The 16,856-nt window shown below is 43.3% G+C and overlaps 2 protein-coding genes across 3 annotated transcripts in view; one reads left to right on the forward strand and one right to left on the reverse strand.

The window, feature by feature from the left end:
• TMEM164 (transmembrane protein 164) overlaps positions 1–7,958 on the forward strand; it is a 47,133-nt gene extending 39,175 nt beyond the window's left edge. Inside the window, 1 exon segment of the mRNA XM_042480552.1 lies at positions 189–7,958. Coding sequence (XP_042336486.1) covers positions 189–395 — 207 coding nt within the window. The 3' untranslated portion in view covers positions 396–7,958.
• Positions 7,959–11,094: 3,136 nt separating this feature from the next.
• AMMECR1 (AMMECR nuclear protein 1) overlaps positions 11,095–16,856 on the reverse strand; it is a 59,820-nt gene continuing 54,058 nt past the window's right edge. For both annotated transcript variants that reach the window (XM_042480553.1, XM_042480554.1), the window contains exons 4-5: positions 15,837–15,933; positions 11,095–14,452 (exon numbers count right to left, since the gene is read on the reverse strand). In XM_042480553.1, coding sequence (XP_042336487.1) covers positions 14,338–14,452; positions 15,837–15,933 — 212 coding nt within the window. In that variant the 3' untranslated portion in view covers positions 11,095–14,337. The remainder of the gene's footprint in view (positions 14,453–15,836; positions 15,934–16,856) is intronic.

The following is a 16,856-nucleotide window of genomic DNA, read 5'->3' on the forward strand; positions in this document are numbered from 1 at the left end:
CCACAGAGTTGCGCTGGAGGACCTAGAGATTCCTGGAGAGGTGTCCTCTCGGGTAAAAACATGGTGTTTTTGTTATTTGTGTTTTTTCTATATTCACGGGGGTCTTGTGCCCCTAACCCTAGCATATATGGAGGGACCAGTATAGTTTGTTGTCAGAATAAGTAATGTATTTCTTTCCTTCTCCCTAGGCCACGCAAGTGAATTTGAACAACATGCTGTGCCCCGCCATCTCGGATCCTTTCTACGGCCCTCGGTACAGAATATGGGCCTCTGGCCACCAGACGATCATGACGATGGTTCACGGGAAACTTATCACTGGGGTCTTCTACAGTACTGTCCCTGTTTGTAGGTTCTGCCTGGATTTACTCCGACTGCCGGCTAAGAAAGTATCCTGAAGCGTCTCGGTGGAAGGAGGTGTTTTCGAGAAAGCAGAAGAGGACTGGGGTTGTTGCATTTGGAAACAGAAGGGATGAGAAAAAGACCATGCATAGAACATTCCTTCCATTTCCCCCATCCATTGTGAAGCAAAGCCTTCCCTTCTGTCATCACCCGATCTATTGATGTTACACTGCCAGAGCCAATGGCAAAATTTGTAGCCTTATCCACCGAGAGAGAGGGACTTTGACTTGATGTACAACTCCTGCACAACTAAATCTGGTTGCTTTGGACCGTTTGAGGTTGAAGAGAATCAGGGTCTCCCTCTATATAGTGGAATACAGCTGCCGAAGAAGTCGTCTCACTGCCGTTCATCTTTACCAGCCGACCTACAAGAGGGATAGTTTCTTAATTTTGCCAAGAGAAAATGCAGTCTATTCTTCTTGGTGGTTATCTGATCTCCTGTCTCTTCCATGCCTTTCATTTTACTCACCGGAGGGTCTTTGGCGTCTCCTAATCCATTGGTGCAAAAATAGGTTCTGCCCTGTTACAGCTGGTTGAAATTGCGTGGAACAACAACCGCCGCGTACTCACTATTTTCGAAGCGAACGGCTTTTTTCTGCTCCTCTTTGCTATCCAATGGCCGCTCTTATAAATTAATTGGGGGAAAACAAAGAGGCTGAAATAAGCCTGCTAACAATGTAGAAGACGAATTACGGTGCGCTGTGCCCTTGCTGCAACCAATGTCAGAATAGGAATAACCATCCTTTAATGAGAGACGGCGGGGTTGGGTAGAATTATACCCTTCTACAAAGTGAAGCAGCACATTTAAAGTTAATAGCTGCATTTACACACTCCTGACTGTGCGCTTCATATTCGGCAGGCCTAACTATTCCCTTGAGAAACGAACTGGTTTGACTGAGCAAGAGAGCGAACAAAACAAGACGCGCGCGCACATCCCTCAAGAAAAGACCAAGGAGCTGCCTCAATGCTGAAGGATATCACCGTTTTTTATTACTTGGAAATATGAGCCCAGATTTCAGCAGCTTTGACCATGTCTCTCTGAAGATAAGCTCTGCTTTTTTTAAAGGGCACAGGGTTTCCAAAAGCTATTGCAGAGACAGTTGCTGCAAATGTAGGCCAGTATTCTGTATCGGCTATTTAAGTATGATTAGGGCTAGTCTACACATTTGAAATACTACTCATTTGGATTAAATAGCATGTAATTCAGCCACGTGCGATTTGCAGGAGTTTGAGCCTTTTGTGACCTCTGGAAAAGCTCATTCAACTCCATGGGAAAAGGCTTAGTGTTTTTTTTGCTGGAGTGTCTGCTGAAATCCAAGTGCGCATTATCTGTTTCGTGTGCATTCGGATGGCTGTGCATTTTTGGTAGCGGGAGAGTGAAATGGTGCAAATAGATGCAAATTTGTGCAGGAAAAGGAGGACAATGAACCATCAATGCAGATGTGCAAAAATGGACCGCAGTTCGCATGGTGCACTTACGTGTAGACTAGCCCTTAGTTATATTTATATAGTATACTTCACTGAGGACCAAAACACATTGCTGAAATAATCCAGTTTGAGACCGCTTTAACTGCCCCAAGTGCTAGGGAATCCTGGGAATTATAGTTTGTTGTGGCCCACAGAGCTCTCTGAAAGAGAGGGCTAAACAATGTCTCCTAAAACTACAGTTCCCAGAATTAACATTGAGCAGTTAGAGGTCTCAAATGGGATTATTTCTCCAGTGTGTTTTGGACCTAAATAGTGATCCTGTCTATGGAACCGTCAACCCAGATTTACTCGTTTGTAACTGTTCTGGATTTGTGAATAGCTACTTAATTACAATTGTGACGCCATTGCCATGATCATAACTATTTTACCGGTCATCGATCAGCTGCTTTGGAGAGAATGAGGTCCTTTCTGTCAGTGGAGCATGGGTCAATGATGTTTCCATCAGGTTTGGGAGAAGGCTTGGGCCAGGAGAGGCTACTTGGTTAAGCCATCTGAGGTCCAAAACACACTGCAGAAATCATCCAGATTGAGACCGCTTTAACTGCCCTGGTTCAATACTTGGGAATCATGAAAGTTGTAGTTTGGTGAGACATTTGTCAGAGAGCTCTGGGGCCACAATAAACTGCTTCTCTAGCATTGAACCAGGGCCGTTAAAGCGGCCTCAAACTGGATTATTTCTGCAGTGTGTTATGGACCTAAGTAGCTGATATGGCCCTAATTCTTTTGTCTCTTCCCCACCTCCAACAGACACACAAACTCACACTTTCTTCTCCGGTTGTGTTGCCTTACTCATGGGTTGCCCGATGAACAACTGCCATGCTTCCTCCAGGTGACTTGCTCCAAGGGACGGGTTTCTGCACTGCGTCAGCCATTTGATACCTCAAGAAGAGAGATCTTTGCCTTAAAGGACAACACTACGGATCTTCAAGCAAAGGAAGATGGCGGGACAGGGTTTTCCTTTTCCTTTCTGTATCCTGGATATTGCACCCCAGTTGACCACGACTTGAAGCTCATTGCAAATTGGTGTTCTTCAAAACAAATATATATATATATATATATATATATATGGATATATCCTGGCCTCCTGACTTTGGCTTTGTAACCATGCTGGGTGGACTTAGGGATTTTTGTACACATTGTACTGTGAATACTCTTTACTGCCACAAATCTTTTGAAAGATGTGCATCGATGCACAGTTCCTTTGCATTTCTTCCTTGTGTTTCTCATGCCTTGGGTTTGGTTTTGGCCAAGGGGGAGGTCGGGAAGTCCTTTGCGGATCGTCGCTAATGCTGTTCATGGTTGCTTTTAGCCTTTTCCTCTGAAGGTGTAGATTGTTTACTCTTCAAAGTGGCATCTTTAGACAGCGGTATATAGATAGGGCGATCCCTAATAGTGTATGTATAATGTGTGCATGAGAGAGTGGGACAATAATCCAGGATTTCCTTATAGCCAGAAATATACTGTATAAAAGTACAAAAAATGTGAAATTTGCAAACGATGATTAATATTGATCTGATTTTTTTTAAGGTGAGTATGCTTTATTACTTGGCTGTTTCAGTGAAGCTGCACACTGAGGATCCTGTTATTAAGTCCAACTAGAGTAAGAGCCATTGAATGGGATTTACGTTCAGTGTTGACTCAGACAATTGAAATACAGGCTCAGGGGATTTATTCTAGTTGGCATCCAATGGCGTTCAGGTCTGAAGACCTTTGCTTGATGGAATGGACTTATCTTACCAACTTCTTACCTAGCTCTGTTAGTCCTTCTCCAGGGCAGTGGGCCCCAGACTTTGGTCCTCCAGAGGTTTTGGACTTCCTGGCAGTTGGTCAAGTTGGCTGGGGCTCCTGGGAACTGAAGTCCAAAACACCCGGAGGACCAAAGTTTGGGAAACACTGCTCTAAGGCATAATGTTTGTGACTTTCTAGCTTCTGAGTGAGATTTCTGCAAGGAGCCTGGTTTGTGGCCTGGATCCTATTGTCTGTTCCAACAAACATTGAATTACGTAATGGGACTTAGTTTTTGGGTGACGTGGCCATGTTCTAGAAGAGTTTGTTCCTGATGTTTCGCCAGCATCTGTGGCTGACATCCTCAGCCTTTCCTCCTCATCTTTCCTTCTTCCAAACCATTCCTCCAACTCTTCCTCCTTTCTCGCCACCTTCCTCATCCCATTCTCTCCTCTAATTTCACATTCTCAAGCTTTCCTACACATGCGCCTACCCTCGACTACTTACTTTACCCTCTTTTCATTCTCCTTTCTCCCCAGTCTTCTTCCTAAAATAACAACATGCATCCCAACTTCCTCACTACCTTAATTCTTCACGATCTAATGACTTTCTTATTTCATTGCTGCCGTTTCTCCACCTTCTAGCGGACTTCTCCGACCTAAACACCTTACCAAACATTTCTTCATCCTTTCATTCATTCTGACTTCAACTACCCTGGCTTCAAATGAATTCTATGTGTCTTTCTGGTTTACCCTTTAGCCCTTATTGTCTCCATTGGTGAACCTGTAAAGTAGTAGTAGTAGTAGTAGTAGTAATTACTCTTATTATTTATATCTCACCTCTCCCTTATGGATTGAGGCGGGTTACAACCGCACAAGTACATCAAATAAAATACATGAATAGTACACCAATAAAACACACAATATACACAAATCAAAACTACATATTCTCCTACCCCCGGCCTTAAAACAAAAACAATAACATTATAAAATACAGATTAAAATTACTTAAAAATAGACATAGTTGAAGCGAGACATCTTGGGGCAAACCAGGGCTATCCATATCAGTCTAGAAGAGATCCGTCTTGACGGCCTTTTTACTTGCACTTATCTACTAGTATTTAATAATATTTCCTCTAAGGCCGCATTAGACTTCTCTTCCAACGCAACTTGCCCTCCCTTGTCCTCTTTCATTTCTCCGGAGTGCCATATTTTCTTCTTCTTTTCATCTCCTTTGGGGCATCCAAGCAACAGTTCTCCTGCGAGAGAAAGAGGCGTCTGAGGAATTTCAAATAGGCTGCTCAGGGGAGCATCTCCTCTCTTTGGAGGCAGCTTATGTAGCTAAAACGTCATTTCTAACTGGTTGGACTGGTTTAGGAGGTATCCCAGTCTTGTCGCTGGTCCAGATGACCCCGATCCCCGCTTGCCAAGGGATTTGGTGAATGGCCCTGGCTTGCTGCAAATGCCTTGCTGCATTTTGAGAAAAGGTCTGTTGACTGTGGTTTTGTCCGCAGTTGTGTATCTCAGTGCCCTGAATTGTATCCCTTTTGTTTACTTAGATACTGTGAACCCAAATTACTTCTGGGATCAGTGCAGAATAAAAAAAGAGGCTTCGGTGTAATCCTTTTCATGATAGAATGGCTGCCAAGTTGGCCGTCGCAAGCTACCTAGAAGCTGGCAAAGTCGTTCAATAAAGAGAGCTTGACCTAAATCCAATGGCAGAGGAGTGCAGTTTACATTATCCGAAGGCAGTGGATCCAATGGGTCTACTCTAGATGGGAAGTAGGAACTGCATTTAGGCCAATGCCTGCTGAAGGCTCTTGGTAATGCAACTTGCGTAAGTAAGCATTCTGCAGTTGGGATTTCCAAATCTGGAAGATGCATACCTTCCTTTCAAATTTAAATCTGGTGAGGTTTTTTATCTTCTAAAAAGGAGCAGGACGTTTCTGTTTTCCATTCTGAAGTTTTTAAAGATCCGCTCTGTTCTAAAGTAGGACCCTGAATTATGAATGAACAAGGAACTTGCATGGAGTTAGTGAAAAGGACTCTGTGCCATCCTTCTGCTAGTCTATGTCCTCCTGAAGTGACAGACTGCAACACCCATCATTCCCATTTTTGGGGATGTTGGGATCTGTCATTTTTTCATGTTGGGAGGGTGCAAAGTAAAAGAAGGTTGCTCCCGGCCATAGCACTGCTTAAGCCCAACCTGTTCTGAGAAATGCATCTTAAATCCAAGTCTCCTTTCCTGAAACAGCAGAGGGAATAACAACGTGGATGGATGCTTTTTGTCAAGCACTGAAATTGCTAGGTCAGGCTGCCCTTTTTGCAACATCCTCTTGTAAAATAGGATTCGGCTTTCATAGATTGGATAAAACACAGAGAAGAGAGAGAGGGGCTCACAGAAACCATCCATTAAACCATTCAAGAAACAGCTATTGTCAGTTCTCAGTGCAGAGCGTTGCTAAGCTAAGCATCCTTTCTATCTGGGGCCTTTTCTCCATCGTTTTAAGTTCTTTGCTGAAAGTGTGTGGTTGTGCGTGTGAAAGAGAGTACATCAAGGAACACAACGGGGGCAGTTGAATTAGGTGCCAAACTGTATGTACCTCAGAGGCCCTTGTAGATCATGGAATATATGGATATATATGTGTGTGTGTGTACCAGTATTAGTTTGCATTGTTTCCCAGTGTTTTATCACTTCTTGTGTAATCTTTCAAGCTAGATCTTACATTTCTATCCATGGCTTTGTGACTCACTGAGTTGTAAAATAGGGTTTTGTTCAGCCGTTTGGGGGGAAAAACAAGCAACAACCACCAACGTGGGGAGATTGGGCTGGCTTCGTATTTGTGCACTTTAACATTTTAGAGTACCTCAGTGTAGCCGTTTTAACTATCCTTCTGTGGCCTATATCAGGGTTTTGATATATTTCTCTATATTGGATAATTCAATGTTGTTGTTTTTTAACTCTCATGAGAACCTTGTGCTCTTTACGGTGTGTTACAGACTTGGTTCGGTGTGCCAGTGGTCCCTGATGTGGCAAAAGCATGCTGTACTTTTGTGGTTGCATGGTTGGAGAGGGTGATGCCCAACTTATGTTGCATCGCTTTTTATCTTTCCCTGGGAGCAGCTGGACTTTGGGAGTTTGGGGTTTGTTTCTCAAAGAGGATATTAACCTCCAAAGAGCTTCTCTTGTATCTTGGGAACTGGTGATCTCTTTGGCTATTAATGTCAAAGGCCAGGGAGCAAGAAAGACAAATTGATATTTGATTTCTTATAAATGCAAGTGAAACTGATGTATAATCGCAGCTGACTTCCATTTCCTTCCATGTAAGTTTGGTAAAAGTCATTTCCATTTGAGTTTTTCATCCCCTTCTTTCAGGGCCAAATTGTATTTGTTTTTGGCCGGAATCCCGTATCACCGTCTGCGTTACGCTTGACCCTCCACATTCATAGCTTTGACTTTTGAGGATGTAATTGTTTGCGGTTTGGATTAATATGTTCTCTCTAGGAATCTATAGGTCCTCCAGTGCAACTCTGCCAGAGGTTGGCCATAGAGTTGTGCCGGAGAAACTAGAATTTCCTAGAGAAAACACTTCTCTAGGCATTTGTAGGTCTTCCGACGTGATTCAGCGATCAACGTCTGGCAAACATTGACCAGAGAGTTGCATTGGAGGACCTGGAGATTCCTAGAGAGGCAATCTCTCAGGTAAGAAGAGTGTTTTATTTGCATTTTTACTACTTTCACCTCTAACTCCAGCGAATGTGGAGGGACCACTGTACTTAAATTCGGATAGTGAATTGTATTGGGAGTGCCCAATGCACCTTGGTGCTAATGTGCATTGAGACCGATTCACATCAATGTGCGTTGGTCCCATTGCTCAGTGGTCACTTTGCTAGCTCTGCCATGTAGTAACAGAACAGCAGCCCTTTATTGGATACGGACGTTATGAAACGGTCCAATGCCCTCCTATTTAAGTCTATTTACCTAGAGGAAACTTCCATACAGGATTCCAGCCTTTTTGTCCTTTCCGCTCTTTGAATGGTGGGAATCACCTTTAAAGCTGAGTGCATTGTGCGCTTGTTGTGTTTGCTGTCACTGCAAGCTGTGATGTGCATTTGTGTTACCCTTCCCTCTTTTAGGCACTGAAAACAGAGCCACACAACTATGAGTTCCTTCCTCCAATTCCCAGTCGTTTGTAGTAGGATAATTTTTTTATATCAACTACCACTTTTCTAAATGTTGTTTTCCAACAGAGAAAAAAAAATTGTGTACCTGGAATTTTCCGCTTTGGTTTTGATCGCAACTGTCTTTTATCTTCCCTGTCTCTTGAATAAACTTGTGTTCTTCGAGCTGTTAAATTATATTTATTGCAAAGGAATAAATCCTTGTACATTGTTGTCATGTGCTCTGCGCTGGTTCTGTCAAAGATGCAGGTGTGCTTGGGACAAATATGGCTCTTGGTCAGACTCAGTTGACTTTACTTTTCAAAGTCCTCACAGTTTCCAGAGAGGTGTGTAATGCAATATAAAGGGGGATATTTGAGGGGAAAAGCCCAAGTTGACCACACAAAATACTTGTAGTTATTTTGATTGTTCCTATTGTGTCTGGGGTCCACTACACTATAAAAACCTTTGTTTTTGTTCTGCCATTACTAGGATGTGTTCAGCTGTGGCTTATGATTTTATGACTCTCAAATGTGTGCAATGGCAAAAGGTCATTGTCTTAGATTTGTACTGAGGTCATGTAGATCATAATTTGAATCTTGTGGAGGATCCATTCAGCTCCTCCTTAGTAAATACACCTTCTAGTAAAAGATGTGCAGTTGTGGAGTAGCTTCCATGGCACAGGTCTTACCTGTCTTCACAAACAGCCATGTTTGCTGTGCCGACATCATTGAAAACTGGAAATCTGTAGGTCAAATTATCCTGTTCTATACATTTTCCACAGTAGGAGACCTTACAAAAGCTGCAGGGAGACTCTGCCTTTTAATGAGCTGCTGATGCAGGAAAAAGACTAATCTTTCCCTCTGTTAGCAGCTTGGATTCCGGTAAAATGTCAGCTCCTTCCTTAGGGCACACAGACAGGGCAAGTGGAAGAGAAAGTAAAAGGATTTTGCTCTGGCCACGTCAGTTTCTGACAAGCAGCTTCTGAAGAGTTACACAGAAAAGAACTTCGCTCTGGGATTGAAAAGATTCTCCAGCCTGATGGAACAAGTTCTTACATTTATTGAAGAGGGTAGGTCTGTATTATGGCCTAACATGGAAGTCCACAGGAGAGGAAAATCCAAACAGGAACTGTTTACATGTTGCCGCTGTTTTGCAGAGATGCCTTTAAAACCCCTGGCATAGGCAGCCAAGTTGTACGGCAGCTCCATACAAAAGCAATGGAATTTATATTTCTATATGGCTTATCAGTGGACTCAGCGCTCTCTAAGCGGTTTACAATCTGTAAGCCAATTGCCCCCAACAAGCCGGGGACTCATTTTACCGACCTGCGAAAGGATGGAAGGCTGAACCAACCTTGGAGCCCTGGGATCGAACTCACAACCTTGTGGCTTCAGGACCGGCATTTAACCACTGCGCCACCTGGGCTCCATGCAACAGTCTAATGGGGAAAGGTCCTGTGCGATTCCTCATCAAACTTTGTTTGGACAGTTATGAAGTCATAAACTAGGCTTCCAACCTCGTAAGTATTCACATTCACACCATCCCTGTGACCACAAGTGCCCCTTTACCCACCTTAAAAGCCAGGCAGCCTCAGTGAAGTTTTGCAGGGGTGCTTTCGGACGATGTGAGCAGTCCTTTCCAACCATTGTATAGAATGAAGAGTTGTGACCAGACCCTACAAGACTTCCCAATCTTGGTCAGCTCACCATGGTTTGCTGGCCGGATGGGGCTGAATGCTGCCTGGCTTTCAAGCTGGGTTTTAAGGGGCTGGATCTGGAGACGGAGCATAGCTAAGGCGTCCCATGCAGGATCTTGGCCAGAGTTATTTCAACTTCTCCATCACGAAGTGGATTTCCCAATCATACCCAGCCTTTCCTTGCAGCGGGTGTTCCTATTAATTCACCCCGAAAAGCTAAAGTTGCATCCCCCCCTAAAATAGCAAGACAAAGACTAGGCAGGAGAGGGTTCAACCACTTTTAGCTACGTTTCCTCCTCCTGGTTGAACCCGGCCAGGCCAAGCCCTTAAGGAAAAGCATAAGTACAAGCAGCTATGAATGTTTCTTTTTCTCCTTATTTTATTGGATAAATGTTTTTTTAAAAGGTAATAACAATAGTGTTAAAACTACTACAATATCTTTCCACAGCCATTATATCTCACAGACCCACAAATTACCTTCTAGATTAATTTTTTTTGCTTTTTTCCTCATTTTATTTTTTTACCCTTTAAGCTTATAAAAAATGCCCATTTTAATCAAGTTTTTTATTCTTCTTCTTCTTCACACTAATAGCAAATAAACACGGGAAGGAAGGGAGGATCTAGTTTAAAAACGGAAGGAGGTTTGCGGTAATCTGTGATAATATCGTAATCGATAGTCAAGTTACTAAGGAAAGGAAAGGGGGAAAAATAGGGGCTCCAAAACCACGCCAGGCGGTTTCGTAAAGCCCATTTCTTTTTGTGTTGTGTGTCACCTTTTTGCATCGGAGATTAACTAGTTATGCTGGTGAACAATTCTTGTAACATATATAAAAAAAACCCCACTAAAATAACTTAGAAACTAGATCCAAATCTTTTGGAAAGAATCAAGTTTGATATACAAAAAACAGTCATTAAGTTGTTACAAAAGGTTTGTTTTTTCTCAGTGCATTTATCCAGCGACTGGATCCAGAGCAAAAGGAAGTTTTTATTTCATCATCATTTTTCTTTTTCCGAAACAGTAATAATAATAATAATAATAACAAAAACGAAAACAAGGAAAGCAACAACAACACATATCTTTGTATATAAAGAATCATTGCTGGTCTTTGTAAATGTAACCAGAAACCCTTTTTATTTCTTTTAAAATCTGAGAGGCACACTTTCGGGTTTCTATATTATTTTATTTCAAACATAAAAGTCACCAGTTTTTATTTCGACGGAGGAGTTTTTTTTTGCGTCGGCTCCTCGGGGGAAAAAAAACCACAACAACCTTAATTCAATTAACATCACTAGCAAAAAATCAGTTAGAAACTGTACAAAAATAAAAAAAGTTAAACCCATTATTTTTTTGTTTTTTGAATCCTGCAGAGACTTTGGAAGGACTGGAAGGCAGGCGTTCTGTTATTTGTTTTACGGAGCAGCATTTAGTCTTGGCTAGAAGATTCTTTGGTACAATCCAACACACAAGAGATGTCACCTACTCCAGACGGTTTTCGAGAACCCGCACGGTTGAAGACAAATCGTGATAAAACACCGGAAAATGGGAGGGGGGGAACAGCTGCTTCCGGCCGACCGCGTGGCGCCGTTTTTGGTACCCCTGTGTTTTGCCGCCCGTCTTGCGTCGCAACCAAGACAAAAGGAATACGCAAAACTCCAGCCTCTTGGCAACTGCATGTGTGCGTGTGTTTTGGGAGTTCAAACTCTCACGCTGAGCCAGAGAGGTTTGTTCCGCAGTCACCTCTGCCACGCAAATATATATATATATATATATATATATATATATATATATATGGGCGCAGGAAACCAAATGGTTTAAAGCTAGCCTTTTTGGAATGAAATAAGGCAAAAGGAAGAAAAAAAATGTCGATCAACGACGCTCAGCGGCCGGTAAAGAGGAAGGTGACAATCAGTCTTGGATTTGGAACTGATATCCTTTCCCTTGTCCCATGCACCCTCCCCCCAAAAAAGCCCACCTTGCAATGTAATTTGCACATCGAGGAGCAAAACTGGGGGGGAAATGTTTCAAGCTTTGTCCTTCCGGTTGGTTTTGGGAAAATGGACCGAGCGCGGCTCCCGTGTCGCACGGCGCACTTTGTGCAAAAAAGTTAAACTGGGAACATCGCAGTCCCGTGCGCTGTCGGCATTTTTGTGTCCCAAGGGAAGGAGGTGGTGGCGGCGGCGGCAGCACAAAATGCAAACTCACAGAGAAACTGGTTTTTATCGACGTTAAAGCTGATGCCTTGCAAACCGTTGCAAGACAGGTTCAGAAGGGTCTGGAGGTTTTTGTTTCCATATATATATATATATATATATATAGCACACCTTTCCAGTTTGCATAACCCTTTGAACTTTTAATTTCCCAAGCATCAGCTACTGAGAGATAAGGGGAAAAGAAAGAAAGAAAAAGAACGCGTTGTGCATTATGCTGCGTTATTAAAAAAGAGGGGAAAAGGGAGACAAAACGATCCTTTTCAAAAAACGTTCCTCCCCCAAAGCCACGGTGGGAAGTATTGCTGACCTTGTCCTTCGAACCCTGCAGGATTTGTTTTATTTAAATCAGTATATCATTATTACACTGGTAAGAAATTCTGTATAACATCTGCATATATTGAGGATTTTTTTTCCTTTAAAAAAAGAAATCTGATATGATCTTTCGAGTCCGCATGACCAGTCACGTGACCTGCTCAAGGTTGATTAGCACCTTTAAATACACATATATTTATATATATAATAGATCTTTCTTTTAAAAAAACGTCTAAATGAGGAGCTCACCCAGAAGCATGAGCCGTTCGTTCATGAGAGGATGGAGAAAGACGGGACCGGGTGGCCATGGCTGATGTCTCAAATGTTTGCAGCAGACAATGTCGTTTTCTTTTTCGGCTTGTGCTCAAGTTTCCCTTTCGAGGGCGAAAAAAATTGCAATCAGATAGCCGTTGGATGGCAGCTTTCGTTTCGAGGTGAAACCTCTCCTCGGCATACCAAGCGCGGGAGAAAAAGTAAAAGAGAACCGTACCAAGCATCTTCACAACAAGAAGCGATGGCCAGCTCTTTTATCCGCCCGCCGCATCTCGCCGGCTATCTTTTGTGTGTGTGTGTTTTTTTCAGGCCTTCTGTTCACTTAAAAAATTAAGGCAGCAAAACAGAAAGTTAATATTTGGACATTTAAATGCAATGGATGAAGGAATGATGGTGGCTCCTGTGAGAACCAGCTCTGCTTGCTTCCCTATATGCCCAGTTACCCCTTGGAATAACATCTGAGGATGCTTTTCACTAGTTGCTAGCCATTTCTGCCAAAAAGGAGGTCTCCTAGCAAAAGGGTAGGTCCTATTCTCTCTCCCCCTGAATATGCACTTTGCCATACTCAAAGTTCATGAGAGATTTGGAAGTGCACAGGACAAGGCGATGGCCCCAACTGAGGCCTTCCAACTTCATCAATACCTTTCTTTCTATTCCCATCCCCATTACTGGAGCGTCCGTCAGTGACTCCATTTGCCTCTTCCATACAAGAGAGGACTCCAGCCAGCGTCACGGTACTCTCCAGACACCTGATATCCAAAAACACTACTCATCCCTACCCCCCTCTTAAGGACTAACTGAGTTTGGCTAAACTGCAATGTAACAAACGTCCAGAGACCAAAATTTCACAGGACGGGAGGAAGAAAGACAAATTTTGCTCCCTTCCGTCGAAATTTCATCCCTCGCCTGCTCTCAGTAAATGATGGATTTCGACACAGTCATGGTTCTGCTTCCCTGCTTTTCTTCCTATTGTTTCAGTAAAACTTGTATCCTAGTTGAAGGCACTAATACCTAAATCCATTGACTTCCTAACGCAACCGTTGCTATCTGCCGATCATTTCGGTGATGAAAGCAACTCCTAGCTTAGGAATCTCCGAATGGCATTGGTGCTAGATGCTGAACCTTGTCGGCGCATCAGTCCCTCACTCCTGCGCATGTCCCTTTGCTGGAAAGAGGGGCTGCACAAGGCACTGACAGGGAAAGTGAGAAGCCACCTCCTCCTTTCAAGTCCCATGGATGGGAAGGTGGACCACAGTTTTCCCAGATCAGCCGCTTGGGATGAGATTTCAGTTCCAGTGATTCGTATCAGAAACATCTTGCCAAGTCAGTGGAACCAGGATCCCAGCCTGGGCAAGCAATGAAATTTATCCTATGATTACCGGATCTCTCCTGTCAAAAATCGTTGTCTTTTTCTTCTCCCAATGGAGTCATTTATCCTATCGTTGTCCCTCCTGGGCCCACCAGGACAGGACTCTGAGGATCTACGCATTTGCCTACATGAAAGAACGAAAACCTTTCCTTGTGAGAAAGATTTTGAGGAATTGCAGGGCTAGTCCTACTTAGGTCTCCTGGTTCTTCTGACCCAAATCCGATATGTCTTATTATTTTGTGAGCAGCTGACCTTGCTTTCCTCTCTGTCTCTCTCTATCTAGTTCAAACTCTTAAGCATTAAACTCTTTCCCTCTATTCCCCAGTCTCACAGAAAACCTTGATTGATATAATTTCAATGTTCACGAAGTAGAAATTTAAAATTTTATATATAAAAAAGTCCCGAGTTTTTATATGCTGTGAAAAAAATAGACCCCAAAGAAAACCCTAATAAGCCCACAGTGACTTAATACTATTTTTTTAAAAAAAAGAAAGAATGAAGGGATGTTTTTTCCGTTAATGATGCAGCGTTTCCACCCGTTGCCATGGTGAACTTAACCTACCACGGAGAAGCGTCATCATGGCAACGGAAACTATCATCATAAAATGGTACAGTAATAGAGATAGCTAGACCAAGAGGGGGCCGGGTCTCCTGGGAAGAGGTCTGCAGAGAGGTCCAAGGACTGGTCATGCGGCTCAGTGTCAGGAGTAATGGTTGTACGGTGGAAGGCTGTGCCCAATGCCGTTCTGGAAGTGGTGGTGCTGGCGGTGGGCAAGGTATTCTGTGTAACTCATGGTCATCTTCTCACTACGATACCTAAAAGGAAAGGGCAAAAAGAAGGGGGGGGGGGAAGAGAAGAGAGGTTATAAAATAGCACGAGACCACGTGTGAAAGGGATCTGGGAGTCCAAGTAGACCCCAAATTGAACATGAGTGAACACTGCAATGCAGCAGCTAACAAGGCCAATGCAATTTTAGGCTGCATCAATAGAAGTATAGTGTCTAGATCAAGGGAAGTAATAGTGCCCCTGTACTCTGCTCTGGTCAGGCTCCACCTGGAATATTGTGTCCAGTTCTGGGCACCACAATTCAAAAAGGACATTGAGAAACTGGAGCCATGTGTCCAAAGGAGGGCGACTAAAATGGTGAAGGGTCTGGAAACCATGACTCAGGGAGCTGGGGATGTTTAGCCTGGAGAAGAGAAGATTAAGAGGTGATATGATAGCCCTGTTTAAATACTTGAAGGGATGTCATATTGAGGAGGGACCAAGCTTGTTTTCTGCTGCTCCAGAGACTAGAACGCGGAACAATGGACGCAAGCTACAGGAAAAGAGATTCCACCTCAACATTAGGAGGAACCTCCGGGCTGTTCGACAGTGGAACAGACTTCCTCGGAGTATAGTGGAGTTAGGGTTAGGGTTAAGGTTAGGGAGGGTTGTGGAGTCTCCTTCCTTGGAGGTCTTTAAACAGAGGCTGGATGGACATCTGTCAATGGGGATGCTTTGATTGAGATTTCCTGCATGGCAGAATGGGGTTGGCCTGGATCAGGGCCCTTCTTGGGGTCTCTTCCAACTCTAGGATTCTATAGGGAACCACAAAAATAAGTTCTCATAAAAATAAGGAATCCATCTTTTGGTATTTCTCTCCTAACATTCTTCTTGTTCCCTAAAATGTTGGAAAGTTTTCTGTTAAATTTTAGTGTGCATTAAATACACTGAAGACACCAGATTCCATCTGATCTTTGAAGCTCAGCAGGATCAGCCCTAGTTAGTACTTGGATGGGAAACCACCATGGGATGTATGGGATGTTAGGTGCTGTAGGCAACATTTCAGTGGAAGGAACTTGCAAATCCACCTCTAAATATTCCGTGCCTAAGAAAACCCTATGGAATCACCATAGGTTGATTGGTGATGTGAAGGCAGATACAGACATAATTTTTAGAAAGATTCATCTCCTTCGTCATCATCATCTCATCATCTCCCCCCCAAAACAGAGTTAAAACCAGATCGCAGAATGAATTTAGATAACCAGTTTCACTCAAGATGATCTGCATTTGCACACTCCTTCTCAAAACTGACTTTAGAAATTATCTGGGGAGATGCTTCAAAGAAAGACTGTTCATTATTACCAGTGTTTTAAAATCATCCAAATGTGAAAAGCAGACACCAGATTATAAGCATATATCCAAATAACCTCATACCTGGTCAGTTTTATTGTTTTCCTGAAATCATTTGTAATTGGAGCTTTGTAGCCTCCTTTCCTCAATAAGGAATCTATGGTCTGAATATGGTCCCATCCTGTTGAGATTCACCAGAAAGCATGTACAGGTATTAGAAAACAGGTATCGGAAACTGCATTGCAAGCCATTACTTCTATAAGTCATTAGCCCCCCTCCTCAGCCTCAGCCTGGACCAGGGGGCATGCCCATATCTCTCCTCTTAGACCACAGGTGGGCAACCTATGGCCCTCCAGATGCTGTTGGACTGCAACTCCCAGCAGCCCTAGCCAGCATAGCTAAGGATAAAGAATGCTGGAAGCAGGAGCCCAACAATACCTGGAGGGCCACATGACTGCCATCCCTTTCTTAGCAGCTTTTGCAAAAAGAAACTGGACTCTAATGTCTTCCTGTGAAGAGGAGCCCCATCAGATGAATTACAAGGCATACATAAATCTGCTTTCGGTTTCTTTAAAAACAGGACTCAATCATAACATATACATAAAAACCTGAACTTGTTTCAAAGAACACACAGGCCTATATGAGTCATTTGCATGGCAATGTCACATCTCTACGGGCAGAAAGTATTTAAAAATGAATAAACTCAAATGAGCACCAAAACAGAAAAACGTCACCACTAATCCTGTTGCTAAACTATGAAGTGTGGTGCAGTGGCTAGAGAGGAGTGTGGGGCTATAGCCACAGAGGCCCAGGTTCAAATCCCCACTCAGGTGTGGATGATTTTGGGCCGGTCCCTTTCCCTCTCAGCCTAACCTACCTCACAGGGATGCTGTGAAGAAAACCAGGGAAGGGGATCACAGGTGCCTCCCTTCAAGCTCAATGGAGTAGAATAACTATAGACAAATAGTGTTGTGTTTATACTTCAAGGCTGGAGTCCTGTATGGCACAGCATACTAGTTCCACATACAGAACTATCTGGCTGGCCATTCACACAAACTTACTGTGAGCTGCCTTGGGTCCCACTCCGGCATCATATAAAATGAA

This window comes from Sceloporus undulatus, chromosome 7 (genome assembly GCF_019175285.1).
Source record: "Sceloporus undulatus isolate JIND9_A2432 ecotype Alabama chromosome 7, SceUnd_v1.1, whole genome shotgun sequence".
Lineage (NCBI taxonomy): Eukaryota > Metazoa > Chordata > Lepidosauria > Squamata > Phrynosomatidae > Sceloporus > Sceloporus undulatus.